We start from the raw sequence: 13,961 nt of genomic DNA, 5'->3' as shown, positions 1-13,961 counted from the left end.
TGGAAAATACAAAGGAAAAAAAAAAAGAAAAAAAAAATCGGTCGCTGAGCTCTTTAAGACCTTAAAGCCGGTTCTGTTTAAATAATAAGCACGCCTCTCGCAGTGGCTGGGAAGGATGCTGTCAAGTAATTCCCTCAGATGAGGTTGGAAGGCTCTGTTTACAAATAAGAAAGGAGAGGGGGAGAGGGGGAGAGGAATCTAATGAAACATAGATTAGAATCGGAGCCCACGGGACATCCGCGGCCTACTTTCTGTCTTTTTTGGCGAAACGAGAAACATTAAGTTAGGCTTTCGTCTCCGCCTTTCTTCTTCTTCTTCTTTAAAAAAAAAAAATTGCCTTTGAAAGGCACGGTGTGTGAATGTTTCCCTGGATCTGTGTTTGTGGGGGCCGGGGCGTGATACTCGGGGGGGGGGGGGGTGAGAGTGGGGCGGTGGGGGGGGGGTGATGACTACGAGAAGCCTTCCAGATGTGGACACTTACGCGTGCATTCTTCGAGCGGCGTTGTGGAACTCATGTGGATGTTGTCCATCCAGATGTGACCCCGGTTGCCGTGGTCGAAGAACCCTTCCATGACGACCTGTCGGGGGTGGGTGGGGGGGGGGGGGTTAGGAAGAGAAAGAGGAAGAGGAGAGGCGTGAGCCGGGCGAGGAGATGGCCCTGTCCCATACGCGGCGCGGCCACGATCGATCCCATCTGCGCCCCCCCCCCGTGGGCGGAGCTACAAACGAAGCGCGTCTCATTCACACAATCGTTTTTTTTCTTTTTTACGACCGCAGGCTTGATTTACGGCCTTGTTTATGGCTCCTCCTCCGCGCCGCTGCAGCGGCCTCTGTGCCGGTACTACGGAAGGCGGTGAGAGGGTGACTTATTGGCCGTCCCGACTCCCGGAATGTGTTTTCGGTTAACAGCGATCCACTGACACACATGCCATCAGAACGTGTCCCGGGAACAAGTCATAATGCGTATTATTTCCAGCGTTTCACTGGGGAAAAAACCCTCACTTTAATGACCTGTAATTCACATTGCTAATGGACGATTTGGGTCTTTTTAAAAAAAAATTTTTAGGCAGAAGTACCGTTTGCTACTTCTCTCTTTCCAACTGGCGGAGAGTGAGGTATCTGTCGGCAATGCGGACACAAAATGGCGGTAAAATGAGAGCGCGGCTCTGTGTGTGTGTGTGAGCGCAGGCAACATCCCGCCTATTTCCTTTCGCCTAGCCGAAAAACCCGAGCAAATTCACAGCCGCCCTCGAAAAAAAAAAAAAAAAGAAGCGTTTTTCTCTGGACAGAGGTGCAAACAGCATTAGCTACGACACCGCGGACAGCCACGGCGCAAACAGGGTTTTCAGCGACACATTAGCAACAGAGACAACAACTACCAACCGAAAAAAAATTTAAAAAACGCTCCGCGCTCGACCGGTCGGTCGGTTGGGCTCCCGTTGCCATGGTACCTGGAACTCTTTCGGGGAGCGGGGCAGGATGGTGCGGCCCTCCTTCCAGGCGGGGCCCTGGTCGCCCCTCAGGGCCCAGAGCAGGGTCTCCTCCTGGTCCGTGTCCCGCAGCAGGATCCGCAGGGTGCCCAGCCCCTCGCCCCGGAGCTGGTAGGAGAACAGCAGGCAGATGGGTCCCGTTTCCGGCCCCACCTCCGGGCTCACCAGCCGCGCCCGCCGCCTCTCCAGCTTGGGGCTGGCCTCGATGTACAGGTAGTTCCCGAAATCTGTACGGGTAGGGAAGGGGGCGGGGGGGGGGGGGGGGGGGGTGCGTTAGACGCACATCGACAACGACGGTGTCAAGGAGACAGGCGCTATCCCGGGGGACAGATGAGCCTGAATTCATCAATACTGCAGAGCGGCTTTCAACACTGCCAGAGATATGCTTGATAAATGGGACAATCAGCCACAATGCTAAATACGCGGATTCATTCCGCATGGCTAGCGCTAGCAAAAACAGACAGAAGCGGCCCCTGTGGGCAGAAGGGCTTCTAACAACAACAACATTTCGATTTAATCGCCCTCCTCCATCGCGCGTACGACAGAACAACCTCTCCCCCCTGATCTGTTTCTTTGTGCTGTGTTGGGACTGCGTTCAGAGATACATGGCTGTGTGTGTTTGGTAGTGCTGTTTATGGGTTGTGTTTGGTGAAACATGGTTGTGTGTTTAGTTGCGTTTAGTGTCAGACTGTTTGGTGAAACATGGTTGTGTGTTTAGTTGTGTTTAGTGTCAGACTGTTTGGGGAAACATGGTTGTGTGTTTAGTTGTGTTTAGTGTCAGACTGTTTGGTGAAAATATGGTTGCGTGTTCAGTACTTTTTCGTTGGGCTTTGGTGGACACACGGCTACGTGTTCAGGGCGATGTTGGGCTACGACTGGGTCACAGGAAGATAAAGCGTCGGTTCTGCTTCAGTTCAGCCCAAATGGCCGCAAAAACCTACATCTGTGCGGCGGCACTCGCGGGCCAATCATCACATCGTTATCCCGTCCAGCGCTGCGTTGTGCTCACCGGGACCGCGTGGCAGACCGAGCATCGCCACGGCGATGGAAAGCGCAATCTGTCACTCGTCAAGACGACGCGCTCGGAAAACCGCGACGGGCTGGAAGCTCCCGTTCCGCGTTCCGCAGGAAATGGTAAATGGTAAATGGACTGCATTTATATAGCGCTTTTATCCAAAGCGCTTTACAATTGATGCCTCTCATTCGCCAGAGCAGTTAGGGGTTAGGGGTTAGGTGTCTTGCTCAAGGACACTTCGACATGCCCAGGGCGGGGTTTGAACCGGCAACCCTCCGACTGCCAGACAATCGGTCTTACCTCCTGAGCTATGTCGCCCGCAAGCCAGAGTCTACAGCCGCTTTTCCACCGGATGGTACCGGCTCAACTCGACTCGACTCTACTCGCCTTTTGTGGTTTTCCTTCGGGCAAAAATTGTGGACAGTACATTGGTACCTGGTACTTTTTTTTTTGGTATCACCTCCGTCGAGGTTCCAAGCGAGCAGAGGCGATACCAAAAATGTGACGTGAAAACACCGCAGACCGCTGATTGGTCAGAAACGGCAGTTTCATGCGGCGTCGCTATGACGACCAGGTACCTGGTACCAAAAGCGAGTAGAGTCGAGTCGAGCCGGTACCGTGCGGTGAAAAGCGGCTTATTTATATGCCACCTAGCTCACCGCTTGTTCAGCAGAAAGATAACAAGCAAGGGAACCTGCAACTTGCTTTCTTTAAGTAATGAATAAATGATTTATATGTATTTTTTGTCGTCTCTTCCAACAGCTAAGGAGAAGGGCCCTGCTTCTAAAAGACAGCCGTAAACGCTATCCGTGTTGGCTGAGAATAACGCTTCGCTGGTGGGTGAGCCGTCTCTCTGTTCATTATCCTTGGCATTTCAATGCTGAGGGGAAAAGTACAATTAAATGTAAGAGGGGGCCCCTTTGGAAGTGCCTTCGCAGGCAAGCAGCCGAAAAAACTTTCTGAGTGATCTGATAGCTGAGCTCGGCAGCTCGGAGATTGTTGTCTATCGCTGACACACGCTCTCGCATCCGATGTTCGGGATTCACTGTGGACCCCCCCCCCCCACCCACCCCAACCCCCACCCCTCCCCACTTTTGGAGGGAAAACAAAAACGCTGAATAGCTGACAGCTAGCAGGCAGCTGTTGCCACGCGTTGCTAAATCTTTCATCGGCCACATTTAAAACGCTTCGAAAATAATGAAACTTAAGCAGCGCGGTCGGGATAACAACAATGCCTTCATCCTGACCGAGAAAAAAAAAAGAAAAAACGGAAAAATAAATCATATCTTTCATTGATGCGGCAAAGACTTTTTTATCCTTCTTCATCTTTTTTGATCCTGGATGTGTACAAAAGGAAAATTAATAATAATTTCTTCAAGGAGACTTTAAGTGCACGGAACTCTACTTAGCATACGGTGATCTGCCTTCGAGGTAAATAAGGAGCTCCCAGCTCCCTCTGGGAGTATCGGTCTCTACCGAAATCCTCTCCACTGAAGTTAATTAGAGTTTCTGTGCATTAAGCCCCCCCCCACCCCTCCCCCCGCCCCCGCCCCCACCCCCACCCCCCAATAGTCTCAGCTTTACTACATCAGCTTGGCCAGGCAGACAAGGTTCTGTTCACAGAGGAACAGAGTAAACCCAGCCAATCGAGTTGGCCCGCTGTCAGCACCGGGGGTCGCGCAACTCCCAAAAAACAAAATGTCCGCCCGTGACGGGTCGTTAACGATAACTGCAACTGTCGTGTTGCGCAACAACCGCAGAGTCATGTGATTTTTTTTGGGGGGGGGGGGTCAGTTTGAGGGCTGGTCCTTGAGACAATCCGACTAAATTAGGGTTATAGGGTTGGAAGGTACATAACGGAATGTTCCGGAACAAAATTTTAAAAATTCTAAAAAGCTTGATGATTTCACAGAGTTATTTGGCCACTGCTGGAGTGGTGTCGAAAACACCGCTACCTAAAATGGAACACACTGCTTGTTTTTGTGTGGAAGACCAGGTCAAAACAAACCACAGCCAGACTCAGTTCAACAGAAGTGCACTCTATCATTTTCATTCTATCATCATCATTTTATTACTCAAAGATTAGGAACAGAGTTCATTTTTGACGGACCTGAACCTAGGCCTCTCCATGTCTGAGTGAACGCAGTGTATGGTCAGGTCTTTGGTCGCTGTGTGAGCTCAGAGTTCCAGAGAAAAGGGAGGGAAAGCAGGAGAAGCACGGGCCGCACTTGTCCGTTCCTGTGAAACGAATAACGGAAAAGGGCCTCTTTCCCCTTCCGCTAAAGCATTTCTCCTTAAGCCGAACATGTGGAAAACAGGCTAAGGGAAGGAGACGGGAGGACAGGAGGAGAGAGGGATGGGAAGCAGGGAGGGACGCACTGAGAGCGTCTCTTCCCATTAAGAGAGGAAGGCCGGCAGGCTGTAGGCTGTCTGTTACAAGGATAGTGATGGGTGAGTGATTACCCAGAGTTCCATGGGAGGTGAAATAAGGGGTTCCAGAGAAGGGGGGGGGGGGAGGTGAGAGGGGCCCAGCATCCGAGGAAGAGTTACTGCGGTAATTACTGCAGAGTGAAGGGAAGAGAAAGCATGGGGAGTGTGTGTGTGTGTGTGTGTGTGTGTGTGTGCGCATGGTGTGTGTGCGTGTGTAAGAGTGTGTGTGTGCATGGGGAGTGTGTGTGTGTGTGTGTGAGTGTGTGTGTGTGTGTGTGTGTGTGCATGGGGAGTGTGTGTGTCTGTGTGTGTGTGTGTGTGCGCATGGGAGTGGTGTGTGTGGTGGTGCATGGGGATGTTGTGTGTGTGTGTGTGTGCACAGGAATGGGAGTGTGTATGTGTGTGTGTGTGTGTGCGCATGGGAGTGTGTGTGTGTGTGTGTGTGTGCACGCATGTGGTTTGTGTGTGTTTGTATGTGTGTGTGTGTGTGTGTAAGGAGACAACTGACTCAATTTACAGCCTATTTTTTTTTTTGCCATAACCTAAAGTGCAGTATACTGACTGAAATAACCACCCAAAACCCAGCAGCAGTAGTCCCCTGGCCAGGTGGCCCCGGGGCCCCACACTCACCGTCGGAGCCCAGGGCGAGGTCCTGGCTGGGGCCCGACCCGGCGGCCGTGGTCCCGCTGTGCAGGGACCAGTTGAGGTGGGCGGAGGGGTCGTGGTTCCACCCGCACAGGCTGTGCTCGAAGTCGCACAGGCCGCTCAGAGGGGAAGGGGGGGTGGCAGGAGCTGGGGGGGAGGAGGACAGGAACACAGATCCGCAGTCAACTCCCGTGCGTCGAGCGTACTTGTCTTACAAAGCACACACACACACACAGCAGGTCCCTGCTGCTACCTGACCCGGGGCGAGGGGCGGAGGGGGATAGAGGGGGCGGTGGGGGGGTCACGCCGGTCAGGCACACCTCCCTGATCACCATGCCCGCCAGCGGAGGAGAGGGCCGGCCCGCGTGCTAAACGAGGCGTGGCACGTTCCTCCCGGTAAGCTGCATTTGTAACCTGGGAGGGGGTTGGGGGGGGGGGGGGGGGGGGGGGGGGGGGGGAGGGGGGGTCATTAGCATGCAGCAGCCGGCCCCCCTGCGCTGAGGCTCCTGTCACCCAGCCGCCTCTTACTGTCAGATACTGAGAGATTAGGGAGGGGGGGAGCCGGGGCTCATCTGCATGGATCCCCGCGCGCCGCCCGTCCAGCGTCCCAGATCAGCTATCGATCCGCGCCCAGCGAGGGGGGGGGGGGCGAGGGGGGGGAGAGCGCACTGCGGATTGCGCTAACGGTGTCTTCTGACGTTCGTTTACATGCCTCACCCCCCCAACCCCCCCACCTCCCCTCTTTTACTTGCTGATAGTTTACTTGCAACTCAAAAGTTACCGGAGCGCTGACGTTTTGAAATAAATTAAATCTCTCGGCGTTCTCCCCATTATCGGGGCATAATTTCCCCTTTCAAACCTAATCAGGAGGCAGGCGGAGAGAGAGAGAGAGAGAGAGAGAGAGAGAGAGAGAGAGAGAGAGAGAGAGAGAGAGAGAGAGAGAGAGAGAGAGAGAGAGAGATCTACGAGGGGGACTGAGACAAAAGAGCTCATCACGATACTGAGCACCTTCTCTCCCCCCCCCGCCCCCCCCCACCCGGGTCCGCGGCCCCCCCATCGCTCAGTGTCGAGCCCCGGACAGGTATTGATCAGTCAGAGAGGCATCCATCCCCACAGCTCCCCTCTCCGCTGAGACGCGCTAACTACGCTGGGCAGGCTATCGCTCCCGCTGAGGGACGGCGGCCAGAGGCAGACTGCTGTCTCTCCCAATACCCCGTCCTCCCTGTCCCCTCTGCCCTCGCACGCACGCACACACACACACACACACACTCACACACACACACACCCACGCACGCACACACACACACACACACACACACACACACACACACACACCAACCTCACACACACACACACGCCCACGCACGCACACACACACTCACACACACACCCGCACACACACACGCGCAACCACGCACACACACACACACACACACACACACACACACACACACACTCACACACACACACACACACACACATGCACACACGCACACACACACACACACACGCACACACACACACACACACACACACACTCACACACACACACACTCACACACACAGACACACACACCCACACACTCCCACATTAGCATTAAACGCTGGTATGCGCACAATTAAGGCAAAAAAGCACCCTTATAAACACCCTGTTCCCTGCTTATAACTGTAGCCAACCCTGTTCGCTAGTGATTACATGTACTCGACCCCAGTAAATACACTGCTGCTCGTGATGATACCACTCAACCCGGATAAATACATCACCAGGGAACAGTGTACTTATCAGGGTCGAGTACACTTATCACCAAGCCACAGTGCATTTATTAGGGTTGAGTACAGTTAATACCAGGGAACAGGGTATTTAATCAGGGTTGAGTACAGTATAATAAGGGAACAGTGTATTTATCAGGTTTGAGTACAGTTAATACCAGGGAACAGGGTATTTAATCAGGTTTGAGTACAGTATAATAAGGGAACAGGGTATTTAATCAGGGTTGAGTACAGTATAATAAGGGAACAGGGTATTTAATCAGGGTTGAGTACAATATAATTACCAGGGAACAGGGTTGAGTACAGTATCACAAGGGAACAGGGTATTTAATCAGGGTTGAGTACGGTCTATACTCAACCCTGTGCCCTGGTGATGACACCACTCAGCCCTTATAGGTGCCCTGTGCTCACACACAGCCTTGGTGATTTTCGTTGCATCCCCACACCCTTGGTGATGGAACCCCACACTGGCGTTTGGGAGGGTGGGGGGGGGGTGGGGGGGGTCAGTGGGAGGCGGGGCTTACTCACTTAGCTCCACCTTCAGGGCGGTGCTCTCCGCCTGGCGGGGCAGGGTGGGCGTGGGCGTCACCACGCTGGGGAGGGAGGTGGTTTCTGCGGAGGAAACACATACACAAGCACCGGGGTGAGTGTGTGAGTACTCACAGCGTAGACACCGTCGTCACGGAGACCTCTCTCTCTCTCACACACACGCACACTCTCTCTCTCTTACACACACACCCAATCTCTCTCTCTCTCTCTCTCACACACACACACACACACACAATCTCTCACTCTCTCTCACACACACACAATCTCTCTCTCACTCTCTCAAATTCAAATTCAAAGTGCTTTATTGGCATGACAAAAATTAGCATTTGTATTGCCGAGGCATGGCAAGGAACATATGAACCATCAGATAACAGAATAATGTGATTGTTGATTGATATGTACGTATCCACACACAAGTGCATACACATATACATACACATACATACTCTCTCTCTTTCCATCTCTCCCTCTCTCTGTGAACACACAGGTTCCCTTTGAGCTTTGAGTTGCCTGCAGCACTGATGAGGGCTCTCTCTCTCTCTCTTTCTTTCTCTCCCTCTCTTCCTCTCTCTGTGAACATGCAGGTTCCCTTTGAGCTTTGAGCTGCCTGCAGCACTGATGAGGGCTCTCTCTCTCTCTCTCTCTCTCTCTCTCTCTCTCTCCGTCTCTCTCTCTGTGTGAACACGCACAGGTTCCCTTTGAGTTTCAAGCTGCTCGCTGCACTGATGAGGGATCTCTCTCTTTCTCCCGCTCTCTCTCTCTCTATTTCTCTCTCTCTTTCTCCCTCTCTCTCTCTCCCTCGTTCTCTATCTCTCTCTCACTTCTCTCTCTCTCTCTCTGATGAGCACTGATGAGGGCTCCAGACTTGGTGTCCTTGGCCTGCTCCCATGCCGTGCACACACAGCCCAGCTCTCCAGCTGTTCGCCCTGCTTCTGCAGCAGCACCCTGCACGACTCCTAACTGTCTCTCCCCCGCACACAAATCATCTCATCCATGCTTCGGACAATTCGTAAAAAAAAACCTACAATCAGTATAAAACAGCACATGCTTAGGATGTGTGGACAGAGAAGAGGGCCCCCCTCAAACCCCTCACAGGCCCCCTCTAATAAATGCATGCACACACACACACACACACACACACACACACACTCACTCACTTACTCACTCACTCACAACACAGACAAGCGAACTCACACACCACAGCTGGAAAACTACTCAGAGCACACAGCAGTACTCATAGTTTAAATAATGCTCGCCAAGGACTGAAAAAAAAGGAGAGAAACGCTGTGTTATTGGGAACAGACGAGTGAGCAGACGTACAGGAATGGGGGGATGAGGTACGGGACGAACGGGGGACGCTCAGGACCATGGGGCACGAGGGATTGCCCCTCCGAAACCCACCACATGACTGCCGTCACCCTAACCGCCACCCATATAAACCCCACCACACCACCCCTACCCTCCCCCCCCCCCCACTCCAAACGTCTTTCCCCTCCAAAAACCTGAAACCCATACTCTTTCCGCCATCTCATAACTGCCGTTTCCGATCCCGCCGCTACAGCCCGTAAACTTCGGACCGACGTTCCTCCCGCGCCCTCGCTCTCCTTCCCGTTCCCGTTTGTTCCGCCGCCCGAGTCACGTGACCCACGGTCCAGGAAAACCGGAACGCCGTACCGTAGTACTCTCTGCAGATGGGAAACGCTTGTTTCCCGAAACGATACATTCCTCGGAGTGCCAGGAAACGAGACCAGCCGACACACACACACACACACACACACACACACACACACACACACACACACACACACACACACACACACACACACACACGACATTTTTTCCGATGCCTTTCAAAGCTGTTGTTGTTCGTTTTTTCGTTTGTTGTCGTTACTGTTTTGTTCCCAAAAAAAAGCCAGACGTTTCGTACGCCCCACCCCAGAGTGTCACGGGCCGGTGCGTATCCCTGCTCACCCGGAATCTCGTTAATCCATCTCCATCCCCCCCCCCGTGGCGGGAGACCTACTGTACAAACTCCCGTCAGAGATGAAACAGGGAATAATTCAGCGACGCTCGCGAGGTGTCAGCATAATTAGTGTCATTATTCCAGGACTCCGGATCTAATTGCCGAAAATTCGGGCGGGGGGAGGGGGAGGGGGGCGCCCGCCACCACGTCCGCGTCATAGGAAGATGAAACGAAGCGAAGAAAGCGTCTGATATAAATATATAAACGTCCCATGAATCCGCACATGAAAGAGGGTCCCCGGCTGGTAATATTTCTGACATTAAAGTGTATTAATTTCCTGCCCTTTCCTGGTGCAATTAACCCCCCAGAGGGACCCTGTGGGGGGGGGGGGGGGGGTTCAGAAGGAGAGGGGCCTACCGTACGGTCCACACGCTCCACCCCCGTCCACCAATCGGCCTGTCCCCCTGTCCTTCTCCTCCCTACACTCACCCTACTCTTCCTCCCTCTATCGCTCTCTCTCTTACTCTCTCTCTCTCTCTCTCTATCGCTCCCTCCATCCGCACAATTAGCAGAGGGGCAGGTCGCCTTTCCCCTGGCTAAGGGCTCCATTAGGATTCATCCGCCATCTTTTTCCCTCTCCTTCTAAAGGTCAGCCGCTGTCACAGAGTAAACATCCTGACCTTTCGGTGGCACCGGGCTCCACGGTAAGAAGAGGGAGGGACAGGGGTTTGGGGGGGGGGGGGGGCGTTGGGTGACTGGGGAAGAGGGGAGTTGAAGTGCCCGGTTCAGGTACCCCAAGGTCCCCACCAGCAGCCAGAGGGAGAGGTCCCAGGAACGGGAATGCGTGGGAAAAGCGAACTCCTGGGAACCTGACTGTTTCCTGCGCTGTGAACACGGCTCTGAACTTCCTGCCGTGGAGTCCGGCGTTTCTGCTACAGGAGTAACTGGAAACCTGGAGAGGCCCTCGGGCGCTTTTTTCCGCGGAGAGCGATCGCTTCCAACTGCCATGATTCAAAATCCTGACTGCTTGGGAAAAGAAACAATGAGAGCGCGGAATTCTGGCGTGGGGTTTCGGGAAAAAAACAAAAAACAGGAACGTCACCGTGAGGGAAAACTTTTTTTAATTTTTTAATTTTTTTTTTAGAAGACAAAAACAAAAAGCCACAATGACTTGCACCCCTCCCTCACAGAGTCACGGATGGACTGGCTGCAGGCAGGTCCCACAGCCCTCACTTTCTCCCTGTAGGGAGGGTGGGGGGGGGGGGCGGTTAGTTTGTGAGCTCCCCCCCCCACCCCCCCACCCCTCTCGGGACGAGAGAATCCGCCCCGCCAGCACTCTCAGACCCGCGGTGCGGTGCGGGCGCGGCGATTGGAAACACATGCTCCGCTCTCGGGTCGTAAACCCCCCAGCTGCCAGGGCCCGTTACTCTGCACTCCTGCGACGCTCGGCCCGGCAAACAGCCCCCCCACCCCCCCCCCGAAACCACCCCCCCCCACTCCCCGAAACGCCCCCTCCCTTCCCCGTCCCCCGTTCCGCTACCACTCAACCCCAATCTCTCTCCCGCGCTGGAGGCCGGCCACATCTGCCTCCAAACCCACTGACACAGCGGTTCTCAGATGGGGGGGCCGGGGGGGGGGCGGAGAAAAAAAAAACCTTCAATTATGTAGAAAGCCTTTCTGTAAATCTCTTTCTGGCAGAGGTGCTACATCTCTGTATATCTGGCAGCCGAACGCAGGGAAGCAGGGAATTCTGGGAAAATAAGCACCTTCTTCCTCCCTGCCCACAGTTCCAGAGGACACAGGGAAGAGAAAGGGGCTGAGGAGGCTCATAATGGCACACTACACACATTATAAACATTACACACGCGCACGCACACACACACACGCATGCGCACACGCACACACACACATGTGCACACGCACACACACACACACACACACATACAGACACAAACATACCCACACACACACACGAGCATACACGCGCACACACAAACACATGCATACATGTTCATACACGTGCACACACACACACACACACACACACAGATGTATACACTATGTATCCATATGTTCTCAAAGAATTAAAGACCAACACAAATTCACACATTCTCAGACATGCACAAGACATCACACACATACATACATAATACACAAGGACACACTCACAGGCCCACACAAATACTGTACAAAAACACACACGCGCACTTATGTAAACAGTAAAGCTTTCATAAATAAATCCTCAGCGTATCTCATTAAAAAAAAAATAAATAAATAAAAAACTACGACTAAAAACCTTCAGGACTGCAGAACAATGAAGCTATTTTCAGTAAACGCTAAGCCAATTAAAGCTTTGGTTTTTAATTATCTAAAGGAAAAAGCTATAATTGCGCAGCAATATCAGGCTTTTGTATTCCGACTTGGTTAGCGCCCGTCGCTGGCGTCTCCCGCAGGCGAACGCACGGAGACAGGAAGCGGACGCTGAGACCTGTTTTCCGCACGCTCACTGTGCCTGTGATAAGCGTTCCCCCCCCCCCCCCCCGCAGCTCCACAGATAATTTAATTATCAGCCACTGATACATAATTGATAAATTGTTCACAGAAAAATCGACAGGAGCTCAACCAGTCAAAGTGTTCGTGAATGCAAAATTTCATGAAGATTTTTTTTTACCACAGGTCACATTTAAAAGATTATGATCTTTTTTTCATAACCCCAGCTAGTTTTTGCAGTGGCCCTGCAACAAAATGACCCCTGGAAAGAAGTCACTGGCTAGTCTATATTTATAGCTATTTATAGCTTTTATAGCTATTATATAGTGTACAGTTACTAAATATTCATAATGATCACAATGAGGTTCAGAGATAGTACTCTTTAGATAATAATGCACTGTGCGCATATATGTAATAAATGTGAAAATTACAGTTTCACTACAATACAAGGCTCAGATCAGATAAAGAGAGAGAATGAGCGAGGAAGAGAGTGGGAAACAGACAGAAAGAGAGGAGGGAGGGAAAGAGAGAGAGGGAGGGAGTGAAAGAAAAAGAGGGGGAGAGAAAGAGGCAGAGAAGGAGAGGAAGAGGATCAGGGAGATAGAAAGAGAAAGAGAGAATGAGAGAGGAAGACAGTGAGAGACAGACAGAAAGAGAGAGAGGGAGGGAAAGAGAGAGGGGAGAGAGTAAGAGACAGAAAATAAGAGGAAGAGGCTCAGAGAGAGAGAGAGAGAGAGAGAGGAAGGGGTAACGCAGAGCAGGCCCAAAATATTTACACAGAGATGACAGGCACAGGGGCGTCGGGCAGGCAGCACTGACGCGGACGGTGAGAACGGGACCAGAGCCGGGTGCGAGAGAGAGAGAGAGAGAGAGACGTCAGAGGAGATGAGAGCAGGAAACGAGCCCGTCTCCCCCCCCCCCTCCCCCCCCGTACGCAGCCCCGGCTCCCAAAAACACAAACCGTCCCGTCGCCGAGAGACGGCGTCCGTGTGATGCACACAGCCACCGTAACCGGGGGAAACAGACAGGAAGGAGAGAAGCCAGTCAGCACATTTTTCTTCTTCTTCTCTTTCTCCTTTCGTTTGATTTATTTCTTCTTTTTTTTTCTTTGAAAAGGGGCTGGTCTGTGAATGTATTACACTGTGATGTTTCACTTCACTGTAGTTATCTCGTCCAAACACCTACGGTTGTTTTGGGACTGGAAATGAAAGTTCGATGGAATTGCAAAAAAAGGTCTGAAAAACAGTGCCTGAAAATGGAACCCCCCCCCCACCCCTAAAGGAGGTCAGCCGAAAATATCGAGCGTTCCTCGAGCCAAAGGCCAATAAATATGCCGCGCGCAGTCTGCTTTTCCTTTCACACAGAACAAGCTTCCTGTGCTGGACCGCTGCCACTTCCTGTTAAGTAGTATTACAGCGCACAGAGGTGTTCAGCAGCCTCACCAGCGGGAGGGGGTTTGGGGGGGGGGGGGCTGCACCGTGTTCTCCACAGCGGATCAGATCTGAGAGACAGCGGTGAGCAAAACCACCGAGTTCTTATTTACTTCTGCCTCGCTCCCCGCCCGCCGTGACCAGTAGAGGTCGCTGTCCCCTCTCTCCCCCCCACAGCT

The 13,961-nt window shown here is 52.7% G+C and overlaps 1 protein-coding gene across 2 annotated transcripts in view; it reads right to left on the bottom strand.

The window, feature by feature from the left end:
* nrp2b (neuropilin 2b) overlaps nucleotides 1–13,961 on the bottom strand; it is an 87,261-nt gene that overhangs the window by 13,101 nt on the left and 60,199 nt on the right. For both annotated transcript variants that reach the window (XM_064329444.1, XM_064329443.1), the window contains exons 11-14: nucleotides 7,879–7,962; nucleotides 5,566–5,727; nucleotides 1,452–1,717; nucleotides 482–578 (exon numbers count right to left, since the gene is read on the bottom strand). In XM_064329444.1, the coding sequence (XP_064185514.1) occupies nucleotides 482–578; nucleotides 1,452–1,717; nucleotides 5,566–5,727; nucleotides 7,879–7,962 (609 nt within the window). The remainder of the gene's footprint in view (nucleotides 1–481; nucleotides 579–1,451; nucleotides 1,718–5,565; nucleotides 5,728–7,878; nucleotides 7,963–13,961) is intronic.

The sequence above is a fragment of the Anguilla rostrata genome, chromosome 3 (assembly GCF_018555375.3).
Source record: "Anguilla rostrata isolate EN2019 chromosome 3, ASM1855537v3, whole genome shotgun sequence".
Lineage (NCBI taxonomy): Eukaryota > Metazoa > Chordata > Actinopteri > Anguilliformes > Anguillidae > Anguilla > Anguilla rostrata.
Note: the sequence above shows the minus strand (reverse complement) of the source record. Positions and strands in the feature narration are given on the sequence as shown.